A 27572-nucleotide genomic window follows, 5' to 3' on the forward strand; every position below is an offset into this window, starting at 1 on the left:
TTGTCACCGTAACTTTATTAACAAACACATAGCCACACAAAAGCGTTACTCTTTGCCAGCAGGGGGCGACAGTTCCCCCAGTCCAGTTTTAGTATTAAGGGATTCTCATTTTTTAAAAACAAAAACAATATTGTAGTAAAGGTAATGAAATTAAACAGCATGATTAGAAAACAGGTTTAAAGTTTCAATTTAAAAATATAAATTTTGACAACTGGTTTATTTTCATTTGGCTAAAAGCAAAATATATCTGGTGACACATAAAATGATTGACTAATGAGGAGATTATTACTTTCATGAATGCTAAACAGTTGCAGCATGGATGTTATGGGATTAGATTTTCCGGGTGTGTCCTGCTGGGAAGACCCAGAGTTGAAGGGAATGCATTGGGAACCCTATGGAAGAGCTGGAGGAAGTGTCCAGCGATGGGAATGTCAGGGTTCTTCTCTAAGGCTGCTGCTCCCCTGACCTGGCCCTGAAAAACACATGAAAATATACAGATTTGATACGGGATTAGTAGAAACTCATAGGATTGATATCAACCGCAACCACAGCATCCTTGGTACAACTCTTGACACTTTCACATCCCACGGCTCAGTTCCTTTCTCGCTTATTGCTCAATCTTTCAGTTTAGTTATGACACAGTCAGTCCACATTTTAGTTTTTCTGCAAAATGTGTGTTTCATTATATCAAAGAATTTGGCACAACCAACAAGATTTTTTAAAATAGTTACATTAAAAGAAGACAGAGGCATCACCCCGTTATAAAAAACATAGCTTTTAATAGCACTGAGCCGGCGTTTCAGACAAAACATGGCAGAAGACCATCAGGGAGTTACAGGGCTTACAGGCTTGTTGCCATGACAACAGAGGAGCCCTTCTCCCTCTCTCTCTTTAATGCACGCACACACACACACACACACGCACACACACGCTCTGTCTGTCTCTGTTGTACACACACACACATATATACAGTATTACAGTGGAATCCGCCTTGCTTTGAGATCTGTGCTCTGCTATTGGAGGCAGGAAAAATACAGCAGCGAGCGCAGGGATACTCCACATCTTCACATCTGCTTTGGATGGTGAGTGCCCGCTGATCAGTTATTGTTTGTTTACATATCGTTTCCTTTATTGCCTCTGCTTAAAATAAAATAGATTTATGACGTGAAAGCCGCTGCTTCTGCATCCTGCTCAGCTCCGCTGCCGCTGCACGGGAGAGCTTTATTTCAGCATAGCTGCTTCTTCCGTGTGTGTGTGTGTGTGTGTGTGTGTGTGTGTGTGTGTGTGTCTGTGTGTGTTTTAACATTAGGGTGGAAGCTGTCATCGTAATGGTAATTCATAGCTGGGTAGCCATGGTGAAGTCAATTTCCCCCTCCCTGTGCTACTGCTGAATGCATTAGTCTAATGAGATGTCTGCAGCCCGTGTGCCGAGCAGCAGCAGCAGCAGCAGCAGCAGCAGCAGCAGCATCAATAGTGAGTTAACCAAACAGCACAGGGGGAAAAGCAACGTAGAGCAGGAGCAAAATGGCTTTTCCTGCATTGTAAGGGACTTAGCTCTGCAGCCACCCTGTAGGCTTGTAGGATTTAAGACAAAAGAAAGAGCTCTGGGGCATTCACAATAGAAGACAGCAGGTAAAAGCCAACCCCCCCCCTCCCGCACTTGCTGAGGTTTTCTGGTGTGTTGTCAGCGCAGGATGGAGGTGCTCTTCCCTCCACAGCTCTTTGCATGGCTGCCTTTTGTGTTGCTCGATTGTGATGGTGCCGTGCTGAACGGTGCTGCTCCCCCCGCCGCATCAGCCGCGCATCCTGCAGCCCGTTAGTGCCTGGACGCGGCTGCTGTGCATCTCTGCCAAGCCATTATTCTCCTTCCCCTGTGTCTGCTCTAAGTGGCTGCTAATGCTGCTGCCTGACAGGTAGCTGCCGAGGCGGAGCGACGCTGTGCAAGCAAAGCCAGTGTTGTTTCTGCTTCTTTTTTTTTTTTTTATTTATGCTCAACGCTTCTTTCCTTTTGTCTCCAGCTCCAAATGAGTGTTCCTGCGAGCACGGCACAGAAGTCAGACAGCAACAACGGTGACATGCAATCGGCCGCGGTGGCCCCCTCCTTCCTCCCCAGCCAGTCGGGGAAGATACAGGGCAGGAAGAGAGGGAGACCCCCGCTCCGCAATGTCGCCAAGATGGATTTCCCCAGCCGCTACCCCGAGTCGCTGCCTCCGCTCAAAGTGCCAAAGAAGAGGGGGAGAAAGCCCGGCTTCAAGGTCAGCCAAGTGGGGTGTGTGGTGTGTGGATGCAGCGTCTTTAAAAATGCATGTGTGCACAGAGAGGCAGACACCCGGGCTCCATGCCGGTCCAGGAGCCCAACATCTGTGAGGCCCACTGTGTTATTACAGATGATCGCATTCCAGTCATGAATACACAGATCCACGCCGATTTAGTATCAAGGTTCTACCATCCCCCGCTCTACATTATTTATTGCACGAGATGAAATCAAATGCAGGAAATAAACACAGCGGCGTGTTTCTCCGCAGCTCAAACCCAGGATGGTGATGACGCCGCTGGCGATTTCTCCGCCCAGCAGCACCCCTGAGCCCGACATGAGCTCCATTCCTCAGGATGCCGCCACCATCCCCCACTCCGCCACGCCCCAGGTGCTCACAGGTGAGGACCGGCCCCGATCCGCTTTGCTCACGGGCACAGGTCGGGTCATTTAACTAAACGGAAGCCGTTTCCGCTTCTGTGTCACGCTTTAGTCTGCATCTACATCAACAAGCAGGCCAACACGGGCCCCAACCTGGACAGAAAGAAGATCCAGCAGCTGCCCGATCACTTCGGGCCCGACCGGCCGTCCGTGGTGCTGCAGCAGGCGGTCCAAGGCTGCATCGACAGCGCCTTCCAGCAGAAAACGGTGTTCACGCTCCTCACACAAGGCTACGGGGGAGAAAAGATATCAGGTGTTGTACAACGACCCCCTTCAGGTGTTGCTTTCTGTTTGTTTAATACCCTTAAACACATTTCTAACTATTTAACCTGAGGCGGCAGTTGTGGGGGGAACAAATGAGCATTTGTAATGACTTAATTTGTGTCAAACTGCATCCGAGCGGTGCCGGCGTGTTTCAAGGGGTCCATTGTTTTGCTCTTCTAGCCACATTTGACGGGAAGCAACACCTTCTGAGCCTCCCCGTGGTGAACAGCATCGACTATGTGCTCCGCTTCCTGAAGAAGCTCTGTCGCAGCCTGCACTGTGAAAACCTCTTCAGCGATCAGCCCATTAGCCAGCACAGTGGCTCCTACCAGTCCGATGGTATCTCTCAATCCTGACTCCTCAGTCAAAGCGACCGGGCTCGTTTCAGCCTGATTCTGACTCTCACCCTGTCTTCAGCGGAGACCTCCGTGGCGGAGGACTACCACTTGGACCAGTCGGACGGCAAGCGCTACTCCGTGGACCCCGGCGACTCCGCCTTCGGCTCCATCAGCTCGTCCTACTCGCCCAAACCCTCCTACGGGTTCCGCTCGTCGCAGCAGTTCTCCAGCGGCTCGGCCTCCATGAGCATGTGCCGGCCGTCGGCCACCAGCCCGAGCACCTTCCCGGAGAGCAACAGGACAGGTGAGAGGTCGCCGCGGCGGATGTTCCATCCCGAAGGTGCAAAAGTCACACATGTGTGTGTGCTTTGTGTGTTCCAGGGGGTTACAATGCGTCTCCAGAGTCTCAGGAGTCCAAGGCTCCGCCCAATAAAGACCCTGCCACCTGGTCTGTGGAGGATGTGGTGTGGTTCATCAGGGATGCAGACCCCCAGGCCCTCGGCCCCCATGCGGACATCTTTAGAAAACACGTAAGCCCAGCGTCCCCTTCATCACCATGTCTGGTCACATACATCCTCCTGATCTGATCCCCTCCCCCGCTTGCTTCTTCTTCTGCTGCTTCCTCGCAGGAGATCGATGGAAACGCCTTGTTGCTCCTCAAGAGCGACATGATCATGAAGTACCTGGGCCTGAAGCTGGGGCCGGCCTTGAAGCTCTGCTACCACATCGACAAGCTAAAGCAGACCAAGTTCTGAAAAGCCTGCGTGCGGTCTCCAGCCCCCACCGCGAATCCAGCGGCGCATGTGAGAAGGGTTATGTGTGGGGAGCCCAGGTCTGTAACTGTAGCTTGTAAAACTACGACACAAATGAAACAAAGACGCATAAGGAAGCGACACAAAGCAAGCATGTTCAAGTACTACTAGCAAAATACAACTAGCAGGAAGAATTTATCATTAAGGTGCTAAAGAGCAGCATTAGTGCAAGGCTAAAATCGAACACGTCAGCTAATATGAATTTGAGCAGCTCTGACATCAGCTGCATTTCCTGTAACGTCAGCCAGGAAGTGTTTTTTAAAGGCATTTAGCTCAGCGTTTCTTTAACACACTATAATAAGAGTATTCAGATATTTTTTTACCAGAAAGATAATGTTACACTAAGAGTACTTGAACCTGCAATACAATTTTTGGAGATTTTACATTAAATTAATTAAATATGTCAAAGTTGTCAGCACGCAGTTTTCTACAGAGCAATATCCTTATTCAGTTCTTCTAAAATAGGGCGGACGATTTGCTCTTTTAGCTCTGTTTTGGTCTCCACCACTGCCTGAGGAGCTGATCTCTCACTTTAGCTACCTGCTCAAACCCCACTAGCAGCCGCCTGCTGCTCGGTGTTGGTGTGCAGAGGGCAGCTGTGCTAATACATGGTGCTAAGAGTGGTGATACGGAACCAAAAACACTAGAAATAAGGAATAAATGCACACGTATAAATGCTCAAATCAAGCTAGATGACTAGTCCTCCTTTCCAGTCTTACCTGCAGACCTGGAGTCCCCAGATGTCTTTCTTTCTCCTATCATATCCCGAGAATAAGAAAATATTTCTTCCCACAGACGTCATGAACAGCACATCTGTCTACTACACGCAGTTTGATTATATACAGTCAATATCTCACTGGAAATGTATAACAGAAACTCTCTATACCTTGAGACTACTACCACCTTGTTAAATCACACTATATGCTCACATTTACTCGCCAAGCTGAAAACAACTATTACCGTACTGCAAATACTACATTGCTTTTTAATTGAGAAATTTAGAAAAGCATTTTGATACTATTTTTTCACATTACTGTGCAAGAAAAAGTAATGTTCCTGTTGAATTTGTCATGCCTTTTTATTATTTTTTAATATTAAACAACAGTATAAACTGAACAGACCTGGGCGACAGCAGCTTACGCGTCGGGACCTGAAAAACGAGAGCATCGTGAACGTGTTATATTTATGTTTCGATATGCAAGATTGCCACATGCCAGTTATCTCCATGGAAACTCACACAGTATGAGCATTTTTTTTAGGATTCATATGCTGTTAATACACGTTGTCAGAACCAGTAAGAAAACCCAACCGGCCGTGTACATTGCTTTTGTATGCCACCTCTGGTGTACAGTATGCATCCTTTTGTAATCAGTTAACCTTTGTAAGTGAATGCTGCTGTAAAGATATTCCACGTAAGCCATGCCTAGTGAGATCGAGAGGTTCCGAGTAAGCAGAGTGGATCAGTACTCTACGCTGGTGCTAAAAAAACACATCTATGTATTTAACTGTTTGCTTTTGTGTTTGTGAGATGTTAAGGAAAGTTTATGCGTATACTGTACTGTGAGTATTAAATTAAAACTCCATGTGTTTGACTCAAGGCTTTTATTTCACTTACTGCACTGAAAGGTCCACATTTGGATTTGGGGCCACACATTTGAGAAGTGTTTTGACTGGGAGCCTCATCTGTACTTTGGCACACATGACTTAACAAAGGTGACCTATATATGTGGCTCCAAACCCCCCAGGGCTCCTGGTGGGGCTTTGAGAGACTCCCCAGAAAAAGGAAGACTGTTAGCGAACTCAGAATAGCACAAGTTTCAGGCTTTCTAACACATAACAGCAACACTAGTAACGAATTATTAGGCTATTTAGTAGTTATGCCAATCATTGCAATGGTCCTGAATGAAATGATTTGGTGTAACTGGCTTATTTTACTACCTTTAATATATAAAATTATTAGCATGCAGCATTAATAGCTTGGGTTTTTGATTGTGGCCAGGCCAGTACTTGCTATAAAACTGAACTATCATAAGTTAAGTGTTGTGTTGAGGAAGAACACAAAGACTGATAAGCCTTAGTGGCAAATGAATAAACTGTGAAATAAGATGTAAACATGTACATGTAAATGTGTAATAAATAGTCAGTGGTCCAAATCTTCTGAGAAATGAGATGATTTGGTTCCACACGCAGTGAATTTGGGGCTCAGGCTCATCAAATCCCATCATATACTTCTACAGGCTACGTTCAATGACCAAAAGGAATAAAACATCTCAGCTTTATAAATGGAAATTCCTGGCGAATGCCCCCCCCGCCCCCACCCCCCAATCCGTTTTGTTTACAGACAGCACCGCTCCAAAATGTTTATTTCCCGATGATGAAACCTCCGGCTGGCCATCCTCATCGGGATGAAGGATCCGGTTATAACGTGACAGGATCCAGCTGAACCCGAACGGAGCAGCGGCGGCGCAACAGTGAACTTATGAGCAGCCTGTGATGCACACGGGTGACGCCGCGCTCTCGTAGTCGCATAAGCAAAGACCGCCGTGGGATCGGACTCTGCCTGCTGCGCCTCATCTGGAATAACGTCAGGAAAATCCAGACATTTCATCAACCGGGTGGTTTTTTTCCCCCAAGAAGCCAGTAGTGTTGAGAATAATCCCTTTTGGGCAAACGTTTCCAAACGCAAAGGGTTTTTTTTTTCTGTACTTTGCAGAAGCCATAGCAGATTTATTCGGTTAGAGCATCACCAAAAATAGACTGTGAAAAGGTAAGACGCGTTGCTTTCAGGTGTACGTGTCGGTGTTAGAGCACATTTTAGATGCAGCAAACTGCGAATTGTTTGTTTGGATGCGTCGCGTTTTTTATTTATTTTTTTCCCCCATTTTTTCCTCGTGTTTGATTGAATGAGATCGAGCAGGAGCCTCGCACACTGGCACCTGCGCATCCCTTAAAATAAAGCCCTGCGCTTTGCCTGGAAACGAGCAGAAAACACGGACCAAGACAGTAAGGGCTCTTTTGACGAATTAACCAAATGTCATTAAGATTTGCGCAATTAATTGGCTCGCGTGCGCGCTTGCTGCGACTCCGCGCAGGCACCGAGGGGAGATGTCTTGCGATGTAAAAATAGATCTGTCTTGTTATGAAATCTTGACATGTTTTTCGCCCCGATGCGCGCGGAGAGGTGTCGTTCGGAGCGGGATGGGGGGCTCTAATCTGCAAACACTCTCACTGCGTCGTTTGCATCGGAATGCAGCGGCGTCTCCCCCCGTGCGCTCACAGGGAGGCGGTTAGCCCTAATAGCATTAACTCCGATGCCATTGCCCCGGAGCGTGAAAGAAACGGTGCGTGTGCGTGGCCTGCGTTGTGCAAAGGCGACCCGCTCGCTCCCGTGGCCTTGCGGTATGCGGCGGATGTTGGCCCCGAAACGCCGCAGTTGCGTGATGTCGCGCCGCCCGCGCGGCTTTTGTCGTCTTCCTGCCAAATTGTTTGTCCTCAAGGTCATTCGCGGGAGCCCGTTCCGGAGCTCGACGCGTGGCCGGCGCCTCGTGTCACCGATCGTGCTCGCCGGGATTGGCGGCGTGTGATGCGGAGGGGGCGCGCGTTGAACGCTGCGGGGTTTTGCGCTCGTTTTGGCCGCCGCACACGTTTGTGCGGTTTGTTGTGGGAGGCCTGAGCCAATGCAGTGCTGTGGTGGATGCGTGCAGCCTGCTGTCATGCCGCCGCCGCTGCTGCTGCAGAGACCTGGACCATATGTTGGTTGGTCTCCAGCGATGGACCTTGCAGTCGTGATGCAGTATGCAAATAACGTCCCGCTGTCTCATTTGTTGAATTATGTATATGAGAATTGACGCATTCTGGTCCACTTTGTCTTTTGCCACATCATGAGTCAATAATTAATGAATCTGGGAGTTCTGACAGGCGGGACTGGTGAAGCTGGAGTTGTCGAGATCGCTACTCGGGGCCTTTAGTGTGGAGCGGACTCTAATCAAGGCCGGCTGGTTTGTGCATTGCCCACAACTGGTTTAAACAGACAGAGCAGTCCGTCAGAAGCTGCGCTGCCCTTTGGTGCCGGTACCAGTGGGTCTGGACGCCCGGCGCCCCGCGTCCACCGCAGCGGCGCCTCTTTTACAACCGAGCCCGGGCGTTGTTGTCATTGTCACAGCGTTTGCAGTGGAAACCCGATAGCGCCGATCGAACGTTTGACGAACTGGATCCGCTCTCTGACGGTGATGATCCAGGTCAGCGCTAGGCCCGGGCCACCGACTGGCACAAACAGGCTGAGGGGACAGAAATAGAACACGAGCGCCAGAGAAATGTTTGCCGCCGTCCAAATAGAACCCAGCACCCCCCCCCCCCACACACACACACACACACACTTTTAGTCAGATTGCTCATGTTTGAAGCAAAATATCAAAAAAGGCAGTTCGTTTCTGTGCTCATGTAGACGCATTATTCTCGCGTTCTCTCGCGCCACAGGAACCATGGGAAAGCAGAACAGCAAGCTGACCCCCGAGGTGATGGAGGACCTGGTGAAGAACACGGAGTTCAACGAGCACGAGCTGAAGCAGTGGTACAAAGGCTTCCTGAAGGACTGTCCCAGCGGCAGGCTGAACCTGGAGGAGTTCCAGCAGCTGTATGTGAAGGTAGGCCCGACCCGCGCTCTCCCGATCACCTGTTCCGGTCCTCGCTTCTCGCCCGCTCACCGAGCACCTCTCTCCACCGCGTGCAGTTCTTCCCCTACGGCGACGCCTCCAAGTTCGCACAGCACGCCTTCAGGACCTTCGACAAGAACGGCGACGGCACCATTGACTTCCGAGAGTTCATCTGCGCCCTGTCCATCACGTCCCGCGGCAGCTTCGAGCAGAAGCTCAACTGGGCCTTCAACATGTACGACCTGGACGGCGACGGCAAAATCACCAGAGTGGAGATGCTGGAGATAATCGAGGTAAGGGATTAGGGCGCCATTAAGCCCTCGCTCGTCAGGGGACCGGCCCCGCGCTCGCCTGCTCGTTATCATCAGTCTGCTGCACACCTGCGGCTGCCGAGCGCCCACGCGGCGCCGCGCTGATCCGGCCGCCGTTGCACCGGGTTGCACTGGGCCGATTCTGGATACACAGCGAATCCCACATCTCTGCCCGCGGTGGCGGTGGCGGTGGCGGTGGCGACGCACGCGTCCGTGCCCGCGCCGCCTCGTTAACGCGATTCGTCACTCGCCAAAGACAATACGCTGATTCCCGGGCGACGAAGTGGATGAGTAGAGGATCAACCGGAGATTAGCGTTTTACATTAAAAAATGTTGTTTTGGTGAATCTGTCATTCAGTTTCCTATCGGTAATTTTTAGTGCAAATATGTTTTTGACTTTCTATAAATTGGCCAAATTGAATTGAAGCTACATTATGAAACCCGTCGTACAACGAAAGCACTCGTGACGAAGCCGCTAACTCCCCGCTGCACCTCACCCGCAGGCCATCTACAAAATGGTGGGCACCGTGATCATGATGAAGATGAACGAGGACGGCCTGACACCGGAGCAGCGGGTGGACAAGATCTTCAGCAAGATGGATAAGAACAACGACGACCAGATCTCGTTGGAGGAGTTCAAGGAGGCGGCCAAGAGCGACCCGTCCATCGTGCTCCTGTTGCAGTGCGACATGCAGAAGTGAGCCGGCCGCTCGCTCCTCTTCCTCCCCCGCCCCCTCCCCACCACCACCACCACCCCCCCTCCGTCCGTAATCCACACACTCTGGACAGCAGCACACGTTTTAATGTCTCATTAGGTTCTCTGCCATTTCCACAGGAAAAAAAAAAAGAAAACGACAAAAAAAAAAAAAAACACAACACACACACACACACAACAACAATGCTTGGACTATTTTTCAATGGACTCGCTTCTTGTGGTCGTATGCATGAGAATGTCAAATGCTGAATAATTTTGAATATAGCTATAAGATATCATACATTTCTATCTGAAAACCTGCCAACGTGATTTGTGCACAGTAACCCTATACATTCTCATCCAACCTTAGCTTGTATATCGGTGGAGCACTGCGTCAAATTATGTTCCTGCAGTATTTAGGATCCCCAGTGTTCACTGCTGCAACTACTGTATGCTTTACATAATAGTAACAAAACAATAATTCCTATGATAATTGTAACCGTCTCTACTATCCAGACTTGGTGAGCTCTTGGAGAATAGAGAGGCTCCTGTCTGTTCCAGATGTTTTCACACGATGGAATCAAGAAGAGTAGGTTCTTTGCATGCATATATTACGTGTCGAAAAAAAAAATATAATCTCTTACCTTTTGCATCTTTAGGTGGTTATTAAAAGAGAAAACCGTCCGAAGTTCATTTAGTATTGTTGCATGGGATGTACAGTGTGTGACTCATCGGCCCATTAGTTCACCTCCAGAGACGTGGACGCACGCTTCCCCCCATTAGACGCACGGATGCTGTGTGTGCGACACGTCCTGAGGGCTGTTTTTGGGGAGCAGTCGTGGGCTCGTCTCCGAGGCAGAGCTGTCGCGCGAACACTGGATTATGTTTTTGCTTCTGGAGCGAGCGGAATTACGACTTCGTTGTACCGCTGGCGCTTAAACGTAGAGGGAAGGTGAGAATTACCGCAGCGCACGCGCATTGTTGCTCACGATGACCCGTAAATTGGCTCCTTTTTCCCCGGCTGCGCGTTTGATTTGGCGATTTGACTGAGTACATATCAACATGTTTACAGAAATTAAGAGCACTGCTGAAGGAGTGCAGCCTCGCTCTCTCTCTGGGCCGGGGGCCGAGCGAGATGGGCATGTTTACTGGACACACTGCATTCCTAGAGAGCCCCCCTTTTGACGCCGTGCGGTCTCACGTACCAATTTGCTTCTGTTCGCGACGCAGGACCTTCGAGGAAAGTGCTCGATGAAGCTTTTGAAAGAGAGTCTCAGTGCGCGGAGGCGGCGGCTTGACGACGTGGTGAAAGTTGAGGCGGGAGTTCTCTTTCAACAGCTTCGCATCCCCAGTTTGAGGCTATGCAAGCGAGGACGGAGTGTCGGCTTGAAGTCCACTTGTATTAGTGGAGGTTGCAGAAGCTTTTCACTGTTCTGTCCATGATATAACGCTCACGTTATTAATGTCGATATTATTTACACATTTCAGTACAGTCATCACGTCGGAATCTTTGTCTCGTAAATGTTTATATCAAATATGATCATAACACCAGTGACTGTGTTCTTTTTTTTTTTTTCTTTTTTAACATGTGGCATGTGTTGCACCTAATTCTGTAGTGATGAAAACAAATAAACCATCAACGGGCTTTTTCCAAACACACAGAGCAGCAGGTGCAGTTCATGACTACGGAACGTGACCGCGTCGTCTCGAGCCTGAAACGTTATGACCCTAGCGGCGGTTTATAGACTTCAGCTGCAAATTTATCACGACAATATTGAAAAGAAGGAGGCAGACACAGTAAAATGCTGCAGGACGAGAGACTATTAGGAGAAGAAGAGGAGAAGAACCTGTAGAGTAAAGGTGTGGCACCAGAGGTCAAACTGAATAACTAACCAGAAACATTTCAAACCCATTTCTGTATTTGCAGTGATACCAACTAAATGTCCTAGGTCATAAAACCCAACAGTATTTAATTATAAGTCCCAGTAGGAATTTACTCACAAGACCTCTATGATGCCCCATGGGTTCAACAATGTGGTTTCAAGGCCTAATTACCGTTTTTCTTGATAGCTTTGATGCAGCCATCAACTGAAACTCCACATTTTAAGGAGGGTTTAACACAGAGGCCTAAACAGCGGCCTTGTGGTCAAACGCACACGTTTTGTTTGCTAAAGAAATATGCAACAAAAGCTCATTTTGCCTTCAGACAACACAACTTGCAAACAAGTATATGAGAACATTCAATTAGTCATTTAGCCATTACACAGTGGACAACAAAATGCAGAGTGCCAAACCCAGTGTGAATCAGTGATTGTCATTGTAGCCTGTTGCTATTTGGTGTCTTTCTATAAAGGCTGTGTCAAACTTGCCTTTCAGCAAAGAATTGGATTCAGATGAAGAAATGCTTTGATGTAATTTTATTGAATCCATGACAAGGTAGCTAAAAGATGAAGACAAAATATTATATAATATATAATAATATAAATATAGCCTCTATTGATACTCAGTCTCTGCCTTCTCACAGACCTGGCATCGTTTTATTTAAGGCCTTCAAACGGGTACTTCATACTGGTCTTACTGGTTTTTAATAGTTAGGATTAGATGGTTTTGTTTCGTCACCAAAGCTAAAGCAATGGAGTTGGGAATGAATGACATCCGTGTTAACAGTTTTGCCAAAGAGTGGAGAAAACGTGTCAATTCAATGAGAACGGGTTTACACATTTGGAAGACATGTCTTCTGCTCTGCTGGGACAGCGATGATGAAAACTGAGTGAATCCTAGTTTCTTTAACCAGGTCAAAGCAATCAAGAAAAACTGTAACATTATTTTACAAACATTTCTATTAAATTCTTGCCAGTACTTTCCACCTGTGTTTAAAAACCTATTACTACAATTATAATTATTTGGTTGCCACGGCTTAATGCGTGTCTGCGACTCAGAGGCCCCTGGGTCAACGCCTCCGCACAAAGTGACTGCTCATGTTTCTTGTCAGACAGATGCAGAGCTCAGTAAAAGACTAATGTACACAGACTGAGGCACAAAGCCCTTTGTGACTCACGCCTGGTGCCTAGGCAGGAGTTGGTGGGACCTGATAGCTATACTCATCATATGACTCCTACTATTATGAATGTCCAAGATAAAAATATTTCATTAGTTAGTCTTAGTTAACTGTGTTAAACTACAATAAACTCCTACAGCATCATCTAAAATAAAGTATATGGTAGTATATGGAAAAAACAACATTTAGATGTTTTATAGCAGCCATGCATGACACACAATGTAAAAAGACACTTACAAGCAGACACACTGACGATTAGTTGGACTTCAGGTCAAACGTCCTCGTCCCTGGTTTTACTCTGGCATCTTTCTGGACCTTGAAGCTGGTGGATTTTGCTAAAGTTACTTCTGGGTAAATTTCTGAAATGACAGAAATTCATTTTAATGTGTCAGCAAACATTAAGACTTTGTCAAAGAAAACACCAAACTCTCAGAATAATAAGAACCTGACACAAAGACACAGTGATGAAGATGAACTGATGAAGATGCTGCCGCTCTGACGGCTCCAGGAGGAGAGTCATGGAAAGTCTTCCATTGTGCATATCCTGCACGTTTAACCTAAGTGTTTAAGAAGCAAACGGCTCTTTAGCTGATTTTCCACATTCTATGTGTGTCAGATCAGATGCCTCCACGCAAGAAGAGCAGACGGTGGAGAAGGACCGCTCACCAGAGATCTCATGTCTCTCACTCTTTCAGAGGCCTCACCTTCGCATGCACCACAGTGTTATTCACTCTGTCAACAAAATGCACCGTCCTCTTCACAGGTAGAGGAAGAGATGGGAACCAGTGCAACTTGAACATATGCATCTAAAGAATCTCAAGCATTGGGACCTCATCGCGCCTTTATCCTTTAAGGCCTTTATCTGTACAAGGTTTCCAATAAGTATTAGTGGACGTACCGAGATTGAAAGGGTCTCGTTGTGATCAAAAATCATCAGCTGTTGAAATATAACTCGCACCTAAAAGACAGGGAGAAAAACAAAGAGCCTGTTAGTTCAACTATAGAATCGTGTATTTAGGGCTGCCAGAGGTTTTACCTTGGCATCATTTGGGATCTGTTCTGCCTGTCTGACGTGATGTGATCCAGCTGATCCTCACTTGGTGGGTTGTGGCCCTGTAGAGATTGAGGGCCTGGGTCCACTTCCTAATGGGGGCGCAGGGAGGAAACTGGAATAGCCTGAATTTTTCTGCCTTCACTCTTCAGTGAGCGCATGTAAAACGAGGCCAGGAGTTGATTTAGCGACGGCCGACGGGCAGATCCGATTGAAGCGTGCAGTCGGAAAGGTGAGTCAAGGAGAAGCTGGAAGCTCCCTAGAATCATTTTATAGCTTTTGTTTGTGGCTGTCTCACCTGACCTCCCCCTCCTCCCCCTCCTCTCCACCCCCCTGATCCTCAGCTGGGTGGGTTTCTGTGCCGATGCTCCTGGTGCTGCCGGTTCTAGCTGACCCGAATCCTAAGCTGTTGAACTAAACAGGCGGAGTTGCTTGTTTCCTCCGACTCTTTCGGCCGAGTTCGCTCTTCAGAGCTCCGATATTTTCTTCACGGGACCCATTTGTTTCCCATAATCTTAAGGTTTCACACACTCTGCCTCCGGTTTCAGCTGCTGCTCCTTTGGGCAAACAATAAGAATCCGTTGAGTGTAATTTGAACGGTAACTTTTGGTGCGTGCCACTATTTTTAGTGCCGCTGTACCTCGAGCGGCTCCACTTCCTCAGACAGCTGATCGATCCGTCCGCTAACAGGGGAGTGCTTGGCGTCTGCTGCCTTCGTTCGGTGCTGATCCAGGCCGGTCTTTGCCTCATGAGCAGTTTGCTTCTCTGCCGTCGTCTTCTGCCAGCGTTTGAGGACATAAGTCTCAAATTAGGCGATTTATTTCTCTGTCAAAGGAGCAGAAACTAAACCACCAGGGAGCTGATGTCATCAGTTTGCTCCTCATCAGCAGCCTCCAACTCCCGTGTGCAGACGTCACAAGGAATCCAGCTGACTGGTTCTGTTAAGCATAATACAAGCATATAAGCAAATTTCAGTTTCAATGTCCCCACAAAGATATTTGGCCATGCTGAAGTCAAAGGTGCAGTAATGATTCGAAGTGGAACCCTCTTTGCGAAGCTGTACCTCCTGTTCCTTGTGAGCTTTGCTGACGACCTTCACTTGACTTCACTTTAACCTGAGGCCTTGTTTGAAACGAGTTGTCCTAAAATGCAGCCGACAAAAGACATTCATGAAGTGGCCTGGACGTTATGAGTCTGTCAATCAACCGTTACATTCATGCAATGACTTAATCATTTAAATAGTTAACAGCACGAGAAGTGGCTTCGTTTCTAACAGGGGCCACATGACGCAAACCTAACCCTATTCCATGAACTATGAGGGTATTTACTTCATTTTCTTTATTATTATTTCTAATGACATTTACAGTTCACAAAAAAACACCAGCCCAGCTGTTAAGATAAATATAACACACGTGGCGAAACGCTGAAACAGTGCCGTGCATATAAAACGCGCACAGGCTAGTTTATAGAGGACAATTCTGGAGCGCGAGCACAGAATGTATACAGAGTATGGTGGCGACATTCTTTTGTCTTCACTCCCACGTGTCTAAAGTGTTTAGAAGGTTTAATAAGACCGAGGCTGACTCACTCCGGCTGGACGAGAGGCTGTAACACATAAAACGTCTCTCTAACGGTGCCCCGCACTTGTGGGCGTGGCTGAGCATCGCGCCCAAACGCGGAACACGGCGCGCGCGCAGCCCACGAGCCGTCGGCCTAGTTTTCAAAAGGGGCGGCGTCACGCGCGGAGGCCCCGGCTGTCCGTCCTCGCGACTGAATCCTTCGAACGTTAAACTCACAAGTCTTGCAAGAATTTCAGAGGCATTGGCGAGTGTGCGCGCGCGCAGCCAACGCTTTTTAACGTCAGGTGAGTTCTCACATCCGCGTCCCGACGTTTTGGGAGACGTTAAGGGTTTCATTGATTTGAATCAGGTGATTTGAATCATCTTAAACTATGCCAAACTATTACGTGTGTCTGAAGTGTTTTCACTGTTTATTTTAGTAAAAACTTAATGTATAAGTGAAAAATAAATTGTGTGTTTAAGCTTCTTCTTTCCCAACATGTGTTTCTGCGTTTAATTTGCAGGTGTTGTTCAGGTTTTAGAATGTGTTCAATCCCAGGGCTCCCAACGCCAGGATCGGAAGTCCCTGTTCTCCTTAGACGGGTAAACCTAAACCCCGAATTTGGTTTTGTGGAACTCTGGGTACACATTGATGATGGAATGATGCATATTTATGAGCAGCTGAGACACGAAATTCAAATTCAAAACCCCGAAAGGAAGTTGAATGGATCAGAGGGAAAACCGGGGGACTTCTGTCTGGTTTGCATCAGTGACACCTGGCACAGAGCTCGGATTGTGTCCATTCACAGTGAAACGTACAATGTGTTTCTAATCGACCAGGGACAGTCCCATACTGCCACTAGTGAGACTCTAGCCTGTGGCAACACTGACTTTTTCCTCCTTCCTCCAGAAGTTGAATCCTGTATACTTGCAAACGTCCTCTCCCCTGTCTGGTCTGAAAAAGCCACAAAGTCTCAGTTAAAGCTTTCCTCTTTTTTAAAGTCTCTGCCAGGCAAGAAGTTCAAGGGAGTGGTTCAGCATGTGTTGATGCCACATAGGACCATTGTCCTTGATATACCAGTACTTTCCAAAGTCATGTGTAAGTATGGAGTTTCAAAAAACATCCCAGGTGATGATTTCAAAAGCTTTGTGTTGAAATATCTCAGTTCACTCAAGGAAGCTGCTCCCGATGGCCGTCATATAATGCATCAACAGAATGATGGTTTCCAGCTTCAGAAGCGTGAGCAATACTTTCACCCAGAGCTGTTAACTGGCATCTCTGAAACCGTTACAGTAACTGAGATCATTGACCCGAATAATATTTTTTGCACGCTTAACATTTTTGCCAAAGCACTGCAGTCTTTGTCCGAACACATCCACCAACATTATGAAACGCGTTCGGACCCCGAAGACTCGCCGCCTCTGACCTGCGGGGACCCGTGTGCTGCTAAAGGGGGAAACGGCAGATGGCGTCGGTCATCGTTAAAGTCGACCACGGCCATTAGTGATGCTGTAGAGGTCTTGCATGTGGATGTAGGGATGACTGAGATGGTCCCAGTTAGAGACATTAGACCTCTGCATGGGGAATTCATACGGATGCCAGTCGTCACATACCTTTGTTCCCTCGATGGAGTAAAAGACGACAGGACAGGATGGGCCACAGATCAGACCAATCGTCTGAAGTCACTGCTCCTCAACCAGACCGTCGTGGCCAGGTTTAATCACTACAATGCATCTCAGGACCTATATTACGTGACTCTCTTTGATGCAAATGGTGCGTGCATGACTGATGGCTTCATGGAGGAAAAAGAACCCCTTGCACCCGATGTGAGCCAACAAGGTTCAAATGTTCAGAAGGCACCTTCAAGTGCACTAGTCGGACCTGTGAGTTCAGAAATAGATGACAATTTACAAGAGGAACTGTTGCTAAGCACTAAAAACCCAGGACTCAAAGGTGAAATGGATGTATCTATGTCTGGTTCTAATGGTTCACATATAAACGAGAGCTCAGAACATTCACATGCTCTCTCGTGTAATGATGGACACCCTTCAGCAGGTTTCCCCAACAATTACTCCACAAACAACATGGAGGTGGGCGACAGAGAAAAAGTCATGGTGACCTTTGCAGAGACTGTTCATCACTTCTACGGCCAATTAGAGAGGAATTCTCACTTGCTTAACGAAGTGGTGGAAAATGTTTCTCAACTTATTTCCCAGCCCCCAAGCACGGATCACCCACTTGGACTTGGTAGTGTTTGCTTTGCTAGGTACAGTGATGGTCAGTGGTACAGAGGCCAAATAGTAGAAGTGTGCCCCAGACTTAAAGTCCACTTGGTGGACTATGGTGATACGATTGTAGCGAATGAATCTGATCTTCGACCATTTCCCCCTGAACCATGTGTTGCCAGGTCTGTTCCCGTACTGGCTGTTCCACTTGGCCTGTTTGATGTCCCAGTAGATGTACCACAGGAAGTTAATCAGTGGTTCGCATGTCGTGCCACTGACCATAGTTTGACCCTTTCAGTGGTCGCAAAAGATACACAAGGAAAACTAATTGTTGAGTTGTTTGATACATCCGTGAACGTAAATGCAAAAGTCAGAGAGAGGATCCTAAAGATGACGCCAACACAAATAAATGGTCTCAACCAGCAATCTGATCGCCGGCTCTCAGAAAGCTCAGAGCAGGGCTGTGTGCCAAATGAGGACCTGACAGCGCAAGAGCTCAAAACCGTAGAAGTGTTAACAAAGAGCACAGAACTAAACAAGCTGTGTGACACGGAAGACTTACAGACGAGTCCACAGGTAGTCCCTGAAGCAGAAGTTGAAAATGAAGACTGTGCTGGAGATGGAGAAACTTCGGATGCTGTTCTCGGGGATAAACGAAACTCGAGTGAGGAGGTATATGCTTCCTCGATTGCTGGACCACATTACTTTTGGTGTCAGTTTGCCAACACTGAAGAACACCTGAACACACTATCAAGGCTTGCTCAGGAAGCAGGGAAGGCCCCGAACGACGCGGCCTTTCCCAGAACTCTGGGTTCTGGATGTCTATGTCTCGCTCTGTTTTCTGAAGACCACCAGTGGTACAGAGGCCAAGTGACTCAAAAAGATGGCAACACTCTGCACGTTCTGTTTGTTGACTATGGAAACGAAGCGGACGTTGGCGTGGAGGACGTGAGGCCACTACCCCAGGCTCTGCTGGAGTTGGCACCTCAGGCCTTTTTATGCTCTTTGCATGGATTTGACGAGACCAAAGGCTCCTGGAGCGATGAAGCTTACGATGACTTCTACAGTCTTCTGGTTGATAAGACTCTCAGAGTGACAGTGGTGAACACAAAAGACTATTCAGAGTTTGCAGTTCCTCAGTATGTGGTGCAAATTGAAAGTGAAAATGTGGTTGTAAATGATGCCATGCAGAAATACTGGATAGCAGCTGAGCCTGGGCAGGTTGGGACCGCAAGCCCTGAAAGGAAAAGCTCACTGCAGCCTAGTCACACCGAGGTCGACACAACCATCCATAATGTCTCTGAAGGAAATTGTGATATCATCAAGTACCAGAAACCAGAAATCTCAACCAATCAGACCGAGACTGTGAGCGCCTCCTGCATTGCAGAACCTAGTTTCTTCTGGTGTCAATATACCAACACGGATGTTCTCAGTAAAGTGTTGCTACTTGCTCAGGAAGCAGGAAAGGCCCCGAAGGACTCGGCCTTTCTCGAAACTTTGGGTCCCGGATGTCCATGTCTCGCTCTGTTTTCTGAAGACCACCAGTGGCACAGGGTCCAAGTGACTCAGAAAGACGGCGACACTCTGCACGTTCTGTTTGTTGACTACGGAAACGAAGCGGACATTGATGTGGAGAACGTGAGGCCACTGCCCCAAAGTCTGCTGGAGTTGGCACCTCAGGCCTTTTTGTGCTCTTTACATGGATTTGACGAGACCAAAGGCTCCTGGAGCGACAAAGCTTACGATGACTTCTACAGTCTTCTGGTTGGTAAAACTCTCAGAGTGACAGTGATAAACATGAAAGACTATTCAGAGTTTGCGGTTCCTCAGTTCTCAGTGGAAATCGACTGTGAAGGAGTGGTTGTAAATACATTGATGGAGAAATACTGGAAAGAGCTGGACATGCACTGAGATTCAGCAGAAACCTCCCAATCAGGTGTTTGTCTTTTTTACTAAAAAATGTGTATATATATATATATATATGTATATATATATATGTATATGTATATGTATATATATATGTATATATGTATGTGTATATATATATGTATGTATATATATATATATGTATGTGTATATATATATGTATGTGTGTATATATATATGTATGTGTGTATATATATATGTATGTGTATATGTATATATATATATGTATGTGTATATATATATATATATGTATATGTGTATATATATATATGTATATATGTATATATGTATATGATCTGTGTCTCTCTATATCTCTGTCTCTCTGTCTCTCTGTTCTCTCTCCTCTCTCCTCTCTGTATCTCTCTGTCTCTGTCTCTCTCCTCTCTATCTGTATGTATCTTTACTCTCTATGCTCTCTCTGTCTTCTTTTCCATGCCGTAATTTTTAATAAAATTTCAACTTTTGTTGTATGTGGACTAGGACCCAGGACTGTAGATAGAGTGTTGTAGTTTCACTACATAAAAACATAAAATTATTGGTACTTACTGTTAGTTTGATAAAGTTTCTCAAAATACTTTTCTCGCTGAGATGATGATATTAAGAAATCCAATACAGATACAGATAAATTTGCTGACATTATAACTAAATCTGATCTATCTTTTGGTGTCTTTCAGTGCTGGACTTGGATAAAAGCCTGTCGAAGACCAAGTTGTGACTCAGTCTTGACTATTGTGAATTTACAAAACTAGAAAAATGTTTGGTTTTTTAAATCTAAATATACTGTATGAAATGTATGAAATAAAGCATGGAATGTCCTTGTCTGGCAAACAGTTGCTTTTACTCATAGAAGGACAAACAGATCAGTACATCAATATTCTACTTCTCAGTACTTTTTCTTTTTTCCTCAGTACTTGAGTAACTGTATTTACTCGCCACCTTAGCGCACGTGCTCGTTCAGTTCCGCCTCTTCGCCTCCACGTCCAGTAGGCGGCGGCACAACCGTTGGCCGTTCCCGCCGGGGACTCGGCGCCATGTTGAGTTGACGCGACGTTGCTAGGCAACGCGGGCCATCATGACCGAGCTGCACCAGGCTGCGGCAGCAGGCGACTTCCATCAAGTACAAGAGATTCTGAGGCAAAACAGATGCGACCCCAACCAGAGAGACATCGACTGGAGCAACAAGACTCCCCTCCACTGGGCTGCGGCTACAGGTTGAATGTATTCAGCTACTTAATGCACCCGCGTGTCGTTAGTTTGACATTGCTCGCTTTGTTTGAACGCTCTGAAAAGTACGGTCTCACGTGTTTCCATTATTTGCGCATTGCATTTGTAAAGAGATAATTCTTGAGTTAATTTGAAAGTTTGATTAACTTATACAAAGTCGTTTTGTTTCTACTCGAGGAAACCTTTAGGGTCAACCTTGAAGCTTTTTGTAAGTAAACCTAAGGATGAAATATTCGCCGTCCTGTTCTCTCCACCCTACACCTACAAGCTGCAACATTAGACCCGTCTGCACCCTTGTTTTTCATCACAGTAGGACGGTGTTGATTACCAACTCAAAGGAGGTGGTGGATTAATTCACATTAGTCAAAGCAACTGATCTATTTCTTGTTAAAACTATAAACAAGTGACTAAAAAACATATTCCTCCTATAAAGGGGCATTTTGAGGGAACTAAGATGTGACCTTATTATTTTTCTGGCACAGCGCCATCGTGTGAAATATTATTTCTATACTGTAGTATAAAATCACCAATCTAAACTTAATATCAGTTTAATTCTAAGGATCTTTCAGGTATTATTTGCTCCATACAATTTTAGATTAAGTGATGTTCAACCCCTCGGGTATTCCTGCTATCAAGGACTCAGGGGAGCTGCAAAGGCTAATCACTACAAACGTCATGTCAGCCACCTCATTTACAACAGAACATTTCCTATGCCTCTTCCACAGGACATGCAGAAACAGTCAGGATCCTCATTGAGCACGGGGCCAGGCCGTGTCTGAGGACCGAGCATGGATGGACTCCTGCCCACTACGCAGCGGAGGCCGGCAGGCTGGCTGTGCTGCGGCTGCTGCACTCCCTCCATGCCCCCGTGGACAAGGAAGACTGCTGTGGAGACAAACCAGCGCGCATCGCTGAAATATACGGACACCAGGATTGTGTTCGGTTCCTTAAAAAGTACGGCATCAATCCCAACTGTGGCATTTTTCTTTATTATCAATCATACTTGCTTATTTAATTTGCATACATGTGTCGTACTTTAACTGATACTGTCTATTAACCGCAAAGCTTTTCTGAATGCGCAGTCCCAGTAACTTCATGCAAAGCCTGTCAGTGAAGTACAGTAGGTGTATCTGCTGCGGTCTTGTATGTTGCAGAGCCGAGATTGAGTGCCAGGCCTACCGCAAGATGGCAGCCCAGAAAGGGATTTCAGTGGACGACACGGACGAGGAGTGGACAGGGCACAGCAAAGAGAGTCAAGCAGAAGGCAATAAAACATAGACCAACTCAACATTGCATTTCAAGGTATTAGGTAGAATTATCTGCAACTGAACTGATTAATATATTTTAAAGCATAAAAAAACAATACAGCTCAGATGTTCCTAATAAAAACTAGTGTGTGATTAAACAACAAACTGCAGAGTTGAATTAGAGACTTAAGCAGCGAAAGGAAAGACTGTTGTAACTTCAGAGTAATTTTCACTTCTTCAAAGAGGAGTCCATCTTTGTGGTGCTCTCGCTGAAGGATGCTGGAGCCTGCAGAGCAGGAAGTGGACAAAATTAATCAGCAGTACTTAGCCAGTGGTTTACAAATGAGTAAGTCCAGTTTTAGGGCACTTACTTTTTTTCTGAAACGACTGAGCACTGTTTCACGAACCTGTCAAAATTTGATATAGATATTTTCCTTCCGTTATATTTTTAATACACTATATTTTGACATTGCATTAATTCGTGCCAGAGCTGAATACAGAGAAATTTCACATTATGATGAAGGCTGGCATTTAAATCTTTCTTACCATTCTGTCTCCAATGCACGTGGTTAACAGTATGAAAAATCCCTGCAAACCCAAAGACACATATTACTGAGCAACAAATGCATTCACCAGGTTTGGTTGAGGATTATATTGACCGTACCTGGAATGCATTCAGCAGGATAAAGGCATAGTTGACCGCGAAGGCTATGGGTCCAGTTGTGAGGTCGAGAATCATCACAACAAATCCTAAAATCCAAGTGACACCAAAGATCGGTGTCAGGAGAATAACAGTTCTCATGACAGTCTTGGCTGCATTTTTTTCTTTGTCACAAGATTTGTCGGTGCTCTTTGGGTGGTCCAGAAGCTTCATGATCACCACCAGCATGGAAAACGTGTTGATGAAAATAATTATACCAACTGGTATGATGAATGTGTAGATAGACCCTTGTAGAAGTCCTTTATAAACCAGCCAGCAGCCGTCGCTGGAGTAGTAGGAGCCCTCGGCACCGGTGTCGTTGATGATGAACGTGATGAAAACAATAAGAAAAGGACACGCGTACCCCAGGACTAACGAGAACCTCAGATAGCTTGTTTTGCTCACGTTATGGAACAAGTAAACAGCTTGATGAAGGAGAGTGATGCTCAGACACAGCATCCAAAAGAACATGGCCAGGTAGCAGAAATGCTTCAGCACTGTGAAGATCTGACACCAGATAGCTGGAATCTGATTTATGGACGATGCTAAAAAGCAGCAATCTGCAATGAGCAAACACAGGGAGATGTTGAAATGGGCCGTGTGGCGTAAGTATAAAGTATTCGTTTTAACCACTGTGCTCCAGACAGTTATTTCTATCATGAGACTAATGAGGAGGCATATGACTGATACACCCAGGCCGGCGTAGGTTATCTGTGACGCTCCATCGATCTCAATTGGCTCCTTTGACATTAGAATGGCAAATGAGGACAAATGTTGGCAAACGCAGAGCCCTGGAGAGCTGGCACCCTGCCACCTACAACCATCAGGGGACCACTGCCCAGTGTTGTTGTTCCACGCAACACACTTGATCAGAACATTGCGGGGCCTAGGACTGATCAAAACAAAGTCGATTGTAATCTCAACTGAACTAGGCAGTTGGGTTCCAGTAGTGGTTGACACAACTATGCTGTTTGGTTTGGCATTGGAAGGAGATGGCAAAAGGTTGTGCAGCTTTTGGAATCCAGTTGTTGTTACGTTCCCATTGTAAGAATCCCCAAGAGTGACGCTGACATTGAAAACACTGTTTCGACAGTTGCTTTCATTACACGTGTTAACCACTACATTTGGCGTAGTTTGATTAATTGCAAAAGTTGTTTTCTTAATTAGCTCCTCAACCGACTCCAGGTATCTCTCAGCCAGTGTAGTATTATCCTCGGTATTGCCGTTGTTATTTTTCCAAGAACCTTCAGTTGTGTTCAGTATATTGCTAGATGATGATAAAAAATCCTGAAAAAAGAAAGAGGCCAGTTTTAACTGTTTAAACTGATTTCTCACATTAAACCAGTAACAGCAAATAAAACGTTATGTACTCACACTCACTGCTGAACTGTTCTGCATAGTTTTCAACTTATTTTGCATATTTGAGAGAACTTCAACAGTTGCGTTTATGTTGGAAGCACTGTCGATGAGCGCTGAGTTATTAGTGGAGCGCTGAAGCTCAGAAAACACTATTGCACCATTTTTTTCCAATAAGCCAAGTCCGATGTCCACAATCTGTGACAGAGAAAAAGTCATGTCAGAATGATCAGGTTTTGTGATGTTGCTGCTGCTTATTTTAAGTTGTATGAATTTTTAATTGAAATGAATTTTCTTTTTTCATCTTCAGTCTAATAAGTTGGGCTTACCAATGATTTTTGCAGCACCGCGTACAGATCCTGTAGCACACACTGCGAAGTCGTCTTGCCCCACACTCCACCTGTAGAACCACTAGTGGATTAACAGATTAGACAATTACTGCACCACAAACAACAACAAAAACATGGATGTGTTGAGCATCAGTGGTTTGGTTGAAGCCCTACATTGCACATTGCCTTTGTTGTTGTCCAGCTGCATTCGGGCACGGCAACACTGCAATATAGTTAACTTTGGCGTCTGGCCAGACACCATCTGATGCACAGTACTGATCAGTAACTGTTTTGAAAAAGAGAAGTATAGCATTAATATACAATAGAATATTTATCAGGTGGGCCATGTACATTTACCTTAGGTTTGTTCAGTTTAAATATAAAAGGTTGTTACAGTTTGTGTTTTAGTAGCTTCAGTTCGTTTGTAGTTGTGAATGTGGAAATTGCACATATCTTACTTCTACTTGCACCTACATCCATTATGTGCAGCTCTTTTAATGTTCTGATTCTGTTTTAACTTTTCTGGAATGTTGCATTGTTTTAATCATTAAATTGATGTCATGTAAACTAAGGTATACATTAATCAGAAGTCTGGTGAAATATAAAAACATACCTTGTATGATGACGTTATCAACAGTAATTGTTGCATTCTTTGATTGATTAAATTTGTTTGTAAAAATGCATGTTACAGTTTGATTTATTAAGGAGCCACAGCTGACAAAGGTACTAACTGAATAAACATTGCTTCCAGGACCTGCAATAAATATAGGAGCACATCATTTACTTTCAAAAGAACTTTGCACAATCACTTACATTTATTGGCTGAACTTCATGCTATACTTACTCTGTGTAACTGGGGTTAATGCAGATGTGATGTCTGATGTCCACGACACATTGTAAGTATAACCAATTTGTGCCGCCTGACAATTAATTTGTACTGGCAGTAAACTCAAACTGTCCTTGCACCTTGGAAATTGTGGGTTTATAGTGATGCTGATGTCAGGAACCACAGCTACGTCCATTAAACCGTTGGCTTGGTGAGTAATGATCAGACTGCCATTGTTGATGATGTAGGCACACTTGTACGTCCCTAAAACACAAAGAGACCAGCGGCGACGACTATGAAAAACATCTACAGGCGTGTGAATTTCACACTGTGAAAAAAACGGACAATCCCATTAAACCATTGTACACAAGCTTTCATTTGCTCTCCAGTTTCTTTCTTCAACTATATTATTCAACTAAAGCAACTGGCAAAAACTGATAGAAGGCCCTGTTGGCCAGAAAGGAACTGTAGCGTTAGAGTGGCTGATGATGTTCAGGATTCCACTGCAGATTAATCATGTTTTAAAGTCAAAGTCTTATAATTCCAATTCAGATTTTAACAATATTATTGATAATGATAATCCATAATTGTAGTTAAAAGTTTCCATCACTGGTGGCTCATTGTAACCTACCATGCCAGAGTTCGGTGATATCGTTGAGACTAACTGTTGTTTCCCTGTGACCTAATATCACAGTTGCCTGTGTACCATTATATATGGTATTTACACCACCCGGCTGCTGCAGCGTCCATATTGGATCGGTTCCCAGGTCATCTTGTGATGTGCAGCTGACAGTGTCATTACTGTCGTATTTCACAGGGTTGGGTGGCATGTGTATCTGAACAACACCTGTGGGGGAAATATAGCAGGAATATTTACAGACCATAACTTCACCTTAAACAGTAAGACTTTGTTGTTATTCAGCGTTTTTCCTTTGTGAAAAAGGATCTGAATGATATACTTTGAAACAACATTCATAATATCCTATGAATTACTTTTGTTTACAGATTTATACATGCTACCTCTATGACAACTACAAATACGTTTCTCATATCAAGTAAATTCACATCAAGAATTTTAGAACCTGCAGTATTTCTCTGTGTGTCTCCATCCATATTCAATTTGCTGCATTAATCAATAAAAACAACTATAATCACCAGGCAACAAACGTATCCCACCCTCCTTTATACTACATGTACCTGTAGTCTCCAAAATCATCGAGGCACCCAGAGAAGCAATCACCGCTTGTGATTTAGTAATCAGATCTTGTGAAGTGACACTTGAAACAAAGACCATTTGAAAATTTGCGATGACGCTTCCAACACTGCAGGAAAAAAAAACATTGGATTCTAAGACTTAAAATCACAAATTAAAACTGCATATAATTAAAAAGTACAGTGGCATATTAAAATGATTTATTCAATAAGAAAATCATTACGTATAATTTTGAATGGTCAAGGCTTCAAATCCATTTATAGTGCTGAATGTTGTCTTCATCTGAAAGGAAACATTTTTACATGTTACTGTATATTATAGGATATGTTTTATAATATTCTGATAAAGTGAAACATTTAGTTCTACCTTGACTGTCACGTTTTCATTACACTTTATATATAGGTCATTGGTTTTCGTTGCCAGACAGCCTCCAAATGTCTGTGGGTCCAAATGAACTGAACCTTGAATCTTAACTGTGAAGAAGAAGCAGCTGTCACGTTCCAGGGTCACTGCATTCGGGTGCAGCACACACTGAAGGAGCCATGCAGATTAGCAAGCAGCATACTGTAGACGCTATTTACTTGTGGATACTGAGACACAGTGAGCTGGACTTGTGAAGGTGCAGGTGGAGTTCCCACAACAATTCTGGGTCTGACAAACTGTATCGTTCCACTTGTAGCCTTTCATGCAGTAACACGAATTGGCTTCACAGTCTGATTAAAAAAAGACAACTTTAAGATCAGTTATTTCAACGCAAATCTGTGACAACGTTCACTATTTTCAATAATATCTCACTTGTTGTCTCTGTGACGTTGCTAATGGTCCAAAGATTCGTCCCGAAAGATGTCAGAACATTAGTTACTTTTGCATGTGCACTTTTCTCTATTGTGAGTTTGAAATAAATCATTTGTGTTGAGTTGTCTGAAAAATTAACACAGGCATGACAACGTATGTGTTAAGACCATTATACAATAAAAACTGTCTTATTTTGAAAATCATACCGCTGACTCTTACCTCCAGTGGCCTGTAAAGGTAAAAGAAAAAGCATTTAATGCAATTTAAGGTTATGTGATCCTGGTAATTTCATTTTA

The 27572-nt window shown here is 45.3% G+C and overlaps 5 protein-coding genes and 2 long non-coding RNA genes across 13 annotated transcripts; 4 read left to right on the forward strand and 3 right to left on the reverse strand.

The window, feature by feature from the left end:
* The first annotated feature begins 452 nt into the window (after positions 1–452).
* On the forward strand, positions 453–5701 carry LOC114848663 (sex comb on midleg-like protein 4). Of its 2 annotated transcripts, none has more exons than XM_029139388.3 (8): positions 453–1082; positions 2019–2255; positions 2526–2655; positions 2748–2972; positions 3140–3298; positions 3377–3601; positions 3679–3827; positions 3927–5701. In XM_029139388.3, exons 1-8 carry the CDS (start codon positions 858–860, stop codon positions 4050–4052), a joined length of 1476 nt encoding a protein of 491 aa, XP_028995221.2. In that variant the 5' UTR covers positions 453–857; the 3' UTR covers positions 4053–5701. The 2 variants fall into 2 exon arrangements, with proteins under 2 accessions (XP_028995221.2, XP_028995222.2); XM_029139389.3 differs by having other exon boundaries at positions 804–1082; positions 2748–2948.
* Positions 5702–6535: 834 nt separating this feature from the next.
* vsnl1b (visinin-like 1b) lies at positions 6536–11425 on the forward strand. Of its 2 annotated transcripts, none has more exons than XM_029139431.3 (4): positions 6536–6876; positions 8586–8752; positions 8839–9054; positions 9576–11425. In XM_029139431.3, exons 2-4 carry the CDS (start codon positions 8591–8593, stop codon positions 9771–9773), a joined length of 576 nt encoding a protein of 191 aa, XP_028995264.1. In that variant the 5' UTR covers positions 6536–6876; positions 8586–8590; the 3' UTR covers positions 9774–11425. The 2 variants fall into 2 exon arrangements, with proteins under 2 accessions (XP_028995264.1, XP_028995265.1); XM_029139432.3 differs by lacking the exon at positions 6536–6876 and adding an exon at positions 6938–7112.
* Positions 11426–12109: 684 nt separating this feature from the next.
* LOC114848700 (uncharacterized) lies at positions 12110–14188 on the reverse strand. Its single transcript, XR_003784498.1, has 3 exons — positions 13861–14188; positions 13723–13782; positions 12110–13183 (listed from the first exon to the last, which is right to left on the reverse strand). It is a non-coding gene; the product is annotated as an uncharacterized LOC114848700 (long non-coding RNA).
* A 31-nt stretch (positions 14189–14219) lies between these two features.
* LOC114848699 (uncharacterized) lies at positions 14220–20633 on the reverse strand. 3 transcript variants are annotated; one of them, XR_008693733.1, is made up of 4 exons: positions 20523–20633; positions 14939–15017; positions 14516–14813; positions 14220–14432 (listed from the first exon to the last, which is right to left on the reverse strand). It is a non-coding gene; the product is annotated as an uncharacterized LOC114848699 (long non-coding RNA). The 3 variants fall into 3 exon arrangements; XR_005897230.2 differs by lacking the exon at positions 20523–20633 and adding an exon at positions 15464–15600; XR_003784497.3 differs by lacking the exon at positions 20523–20633 and having other exon boundaries at positions 14939–15473.
* Positions 15492–20401, forward strand: LOC114848635 (tudor domain-containing 6). Of its 2 annotated transcripts, XM_029139321.2 has the most exons (4): positions 15492–15739; positions 15959–19424; positions 19491–19596; positions 20261–20401. In XM_029139321.2, the coding sequence occupies exons 2-3, from the start codon at positions 15978–15980 to the stop codon at positions 19569–19571; spliced, it is 3528 nt and encodes a 1175-aa protein (XP_028995154.1). In that variant the 5' UTR covers positions 15492–15739; positions 15959–15977; the 3' UTR covers positions 19572–19596; positions 20261–20401. The 2 variants fall into 2 exon arrangements, with proteins under 2 accessions (XP_028995154.1, XP_028995153.1); XM_029139320.2 differs by having other exon boundaries at positions 15528–15739; positions 15959–19596.
* On the forward strand, positions 20513–22572 carry LOC114848690 (ankyrin repeat domain-containing protein 66). 2 transcript variants are annotated; one of them, XM_055505997.1, is made up of 3 exons: positions 20513–20797; positions 21536–21764; positions 21935–22572. In XM_055505997.1, exons 1-3 carry the CDS (start codon positions 20659–20661, stop codon positions 22086–22088), a joined length of 522 nt encoding a protein of 173 aa, XP_055361972.1. In that variant the 5' UTR covers positions 20513–20658; the 3' UTR covers positions 22089–22572. The 2 variants fall into 2 exon arrangements, with proteins under 2 accessions (XP_055361972.1, XP_028995267.1); XM_029139434.3 differs by having other exon boundaries at positions 20564–20797; positions 21965–22098.
* Positions 21784–27485, reverse strand: adgrf3a (adhesion G protein-coupled receptor F3a). The gene is made up of 13 exons (XM_055505719.1): positions 27277–27485; positions 27063–27194; positions 26848–26954; positions 26705–26763; positions 26466–26590; positions 25900–26115; positions 25271–25532; positions 24443–24524; positions 24132–24311; positions 22722–24044; positions 22604–22645; positions 22429–22464; positions 21784–22343 (listed from the first exon to the last, which is right to left on the reverse strand). Exons 1-13 carry the CDS (start codon positions 27386–27388, stop codon positions 22287–22289), a joined length of 2733 nt encoding a protein of 910 aa, XP_055361694.1. The 5' UTR covers positions 27389–27485; the 3' UTR covers positions 21784–22286.
* Positions 27486–27572: the final 87 nt, after the last annotated feature.

Source organism: Betta splendens, chromosome 22 (assembly GCF_900634795.4).
Source record: "Betta splendens chromosome 22, fBetSpl5.4, whole genome shotgun sequence".
Lineage (NCBI taxonomy): Eukaryota > Metazoa > Chordata > Actinopteri > Anabantiformes > Osphronemidae > Betta > Betta splendens.

What these genes read in the sequence shown, in the direction of transcription:
- LOC114848663 (XM_029139388.3), top strand. Translation starts at nt 858, where the DNA reads ATGACAACAGAGGAGCCCTTCTCCCTCTCTCTCTTTAATGCACGCACA. An exon ending in CTTCACATCTGCTTTGGATG is followed by an intron (nt 1,083 to 2,018) that starts GTGAGTGCCCGC and finishes TTTTGTCTCCAG; the next exon opens with CTCCAAATGAGTGTTCCTGC. An exon ending in TGTACAACGACCCCCTTCAG is followed by an intron (nt 2,973 to 3,139) that starts GTGTTGCTTTCT and finishes TTGCTCTTCTAG; the next exon opens with CCACATTTGACGGGAAGCAA.
- LOC114848690 (XM_055505997.1), top strand. Translation starts at nt 20,659, where the DNA reads ATGACCGAGCTGCACCAGGCTGCGGCAGCAGGCGACTTCCATCAAGTA. An exon ending in CCACTGGGCTGCGGCTACAG is followed by an intron (nt 20,798 to 21,535) that starts GTTGAATGTATT and finishes CCTCTTCCACAG; the next exon opens with GACATGCAGAAACAGTCAGG. An exon ending in TGTGTTCGGTTCCTTAAAAA is followed by an intron (nt 21,765 to 21,934) that starts GTACGGCATCAA and finishes GAAGTACAGTAG; the next exon opens with GTGTATCTGCTGCGGTCTTG.
- adgrf3a (XM_055505719.1), bottom strand. Translation starts at nt 27,388, where the DNA reads ATGATTTATTTCAAACTCACAATAGAGAAAAGTGCACATGCAAAAGTA. An exon ending in ATGAAAACGTGACAGTCAAG is followed by an intron (nt 26,764 to 26,847) that starts GTAGAACTAAAT and finishes GTTTCCTTTCAG; the next exon opens with ATGAAGACAACATTCAGCAC. An exon ending in GATGATTTTGGAGACTACAG is followed by an intron (nt 26,116 to 26,465) that starts GTACATGTAGTA and finishes TTTCCCCCACAG; the next exon opens with GTGTTGTTCAGATACACATG.
- LOC114848635 (XM_029139320.2), top strand. Translation starts at nt 15,978, where the DNA reads ATGTGTTCAATCCCAGGGCTCCCAACGCCAGGATCGGAAGTCCCTGTT.
- vsnl1b (XM_029139431.3), top strand. Translation starts at nt 8,591, where the DNA reads ATGGGAAAGCAGAACAGCAAGCTGACCCCCGAGGTGATGGAGGACCTG. An exon ending in TCCAGCAGCTGTATGTGAAG is followed by an intron (nt 8,753 to 8,838) that starts GTAGGCCCGACC and finishes CACCGCGTGCAG; the next exon opens with TTCTTCCCCTACGGCGACGC. An exon ending in AGATGCTGGAGATAATCGAG is followed by an intron (nt 9,055 to 9,575) that starts GTAAGGGATTAG and finishes CCTCACCCGCAG; the next exon opens with GCCATCTACAAAATGGTGGG.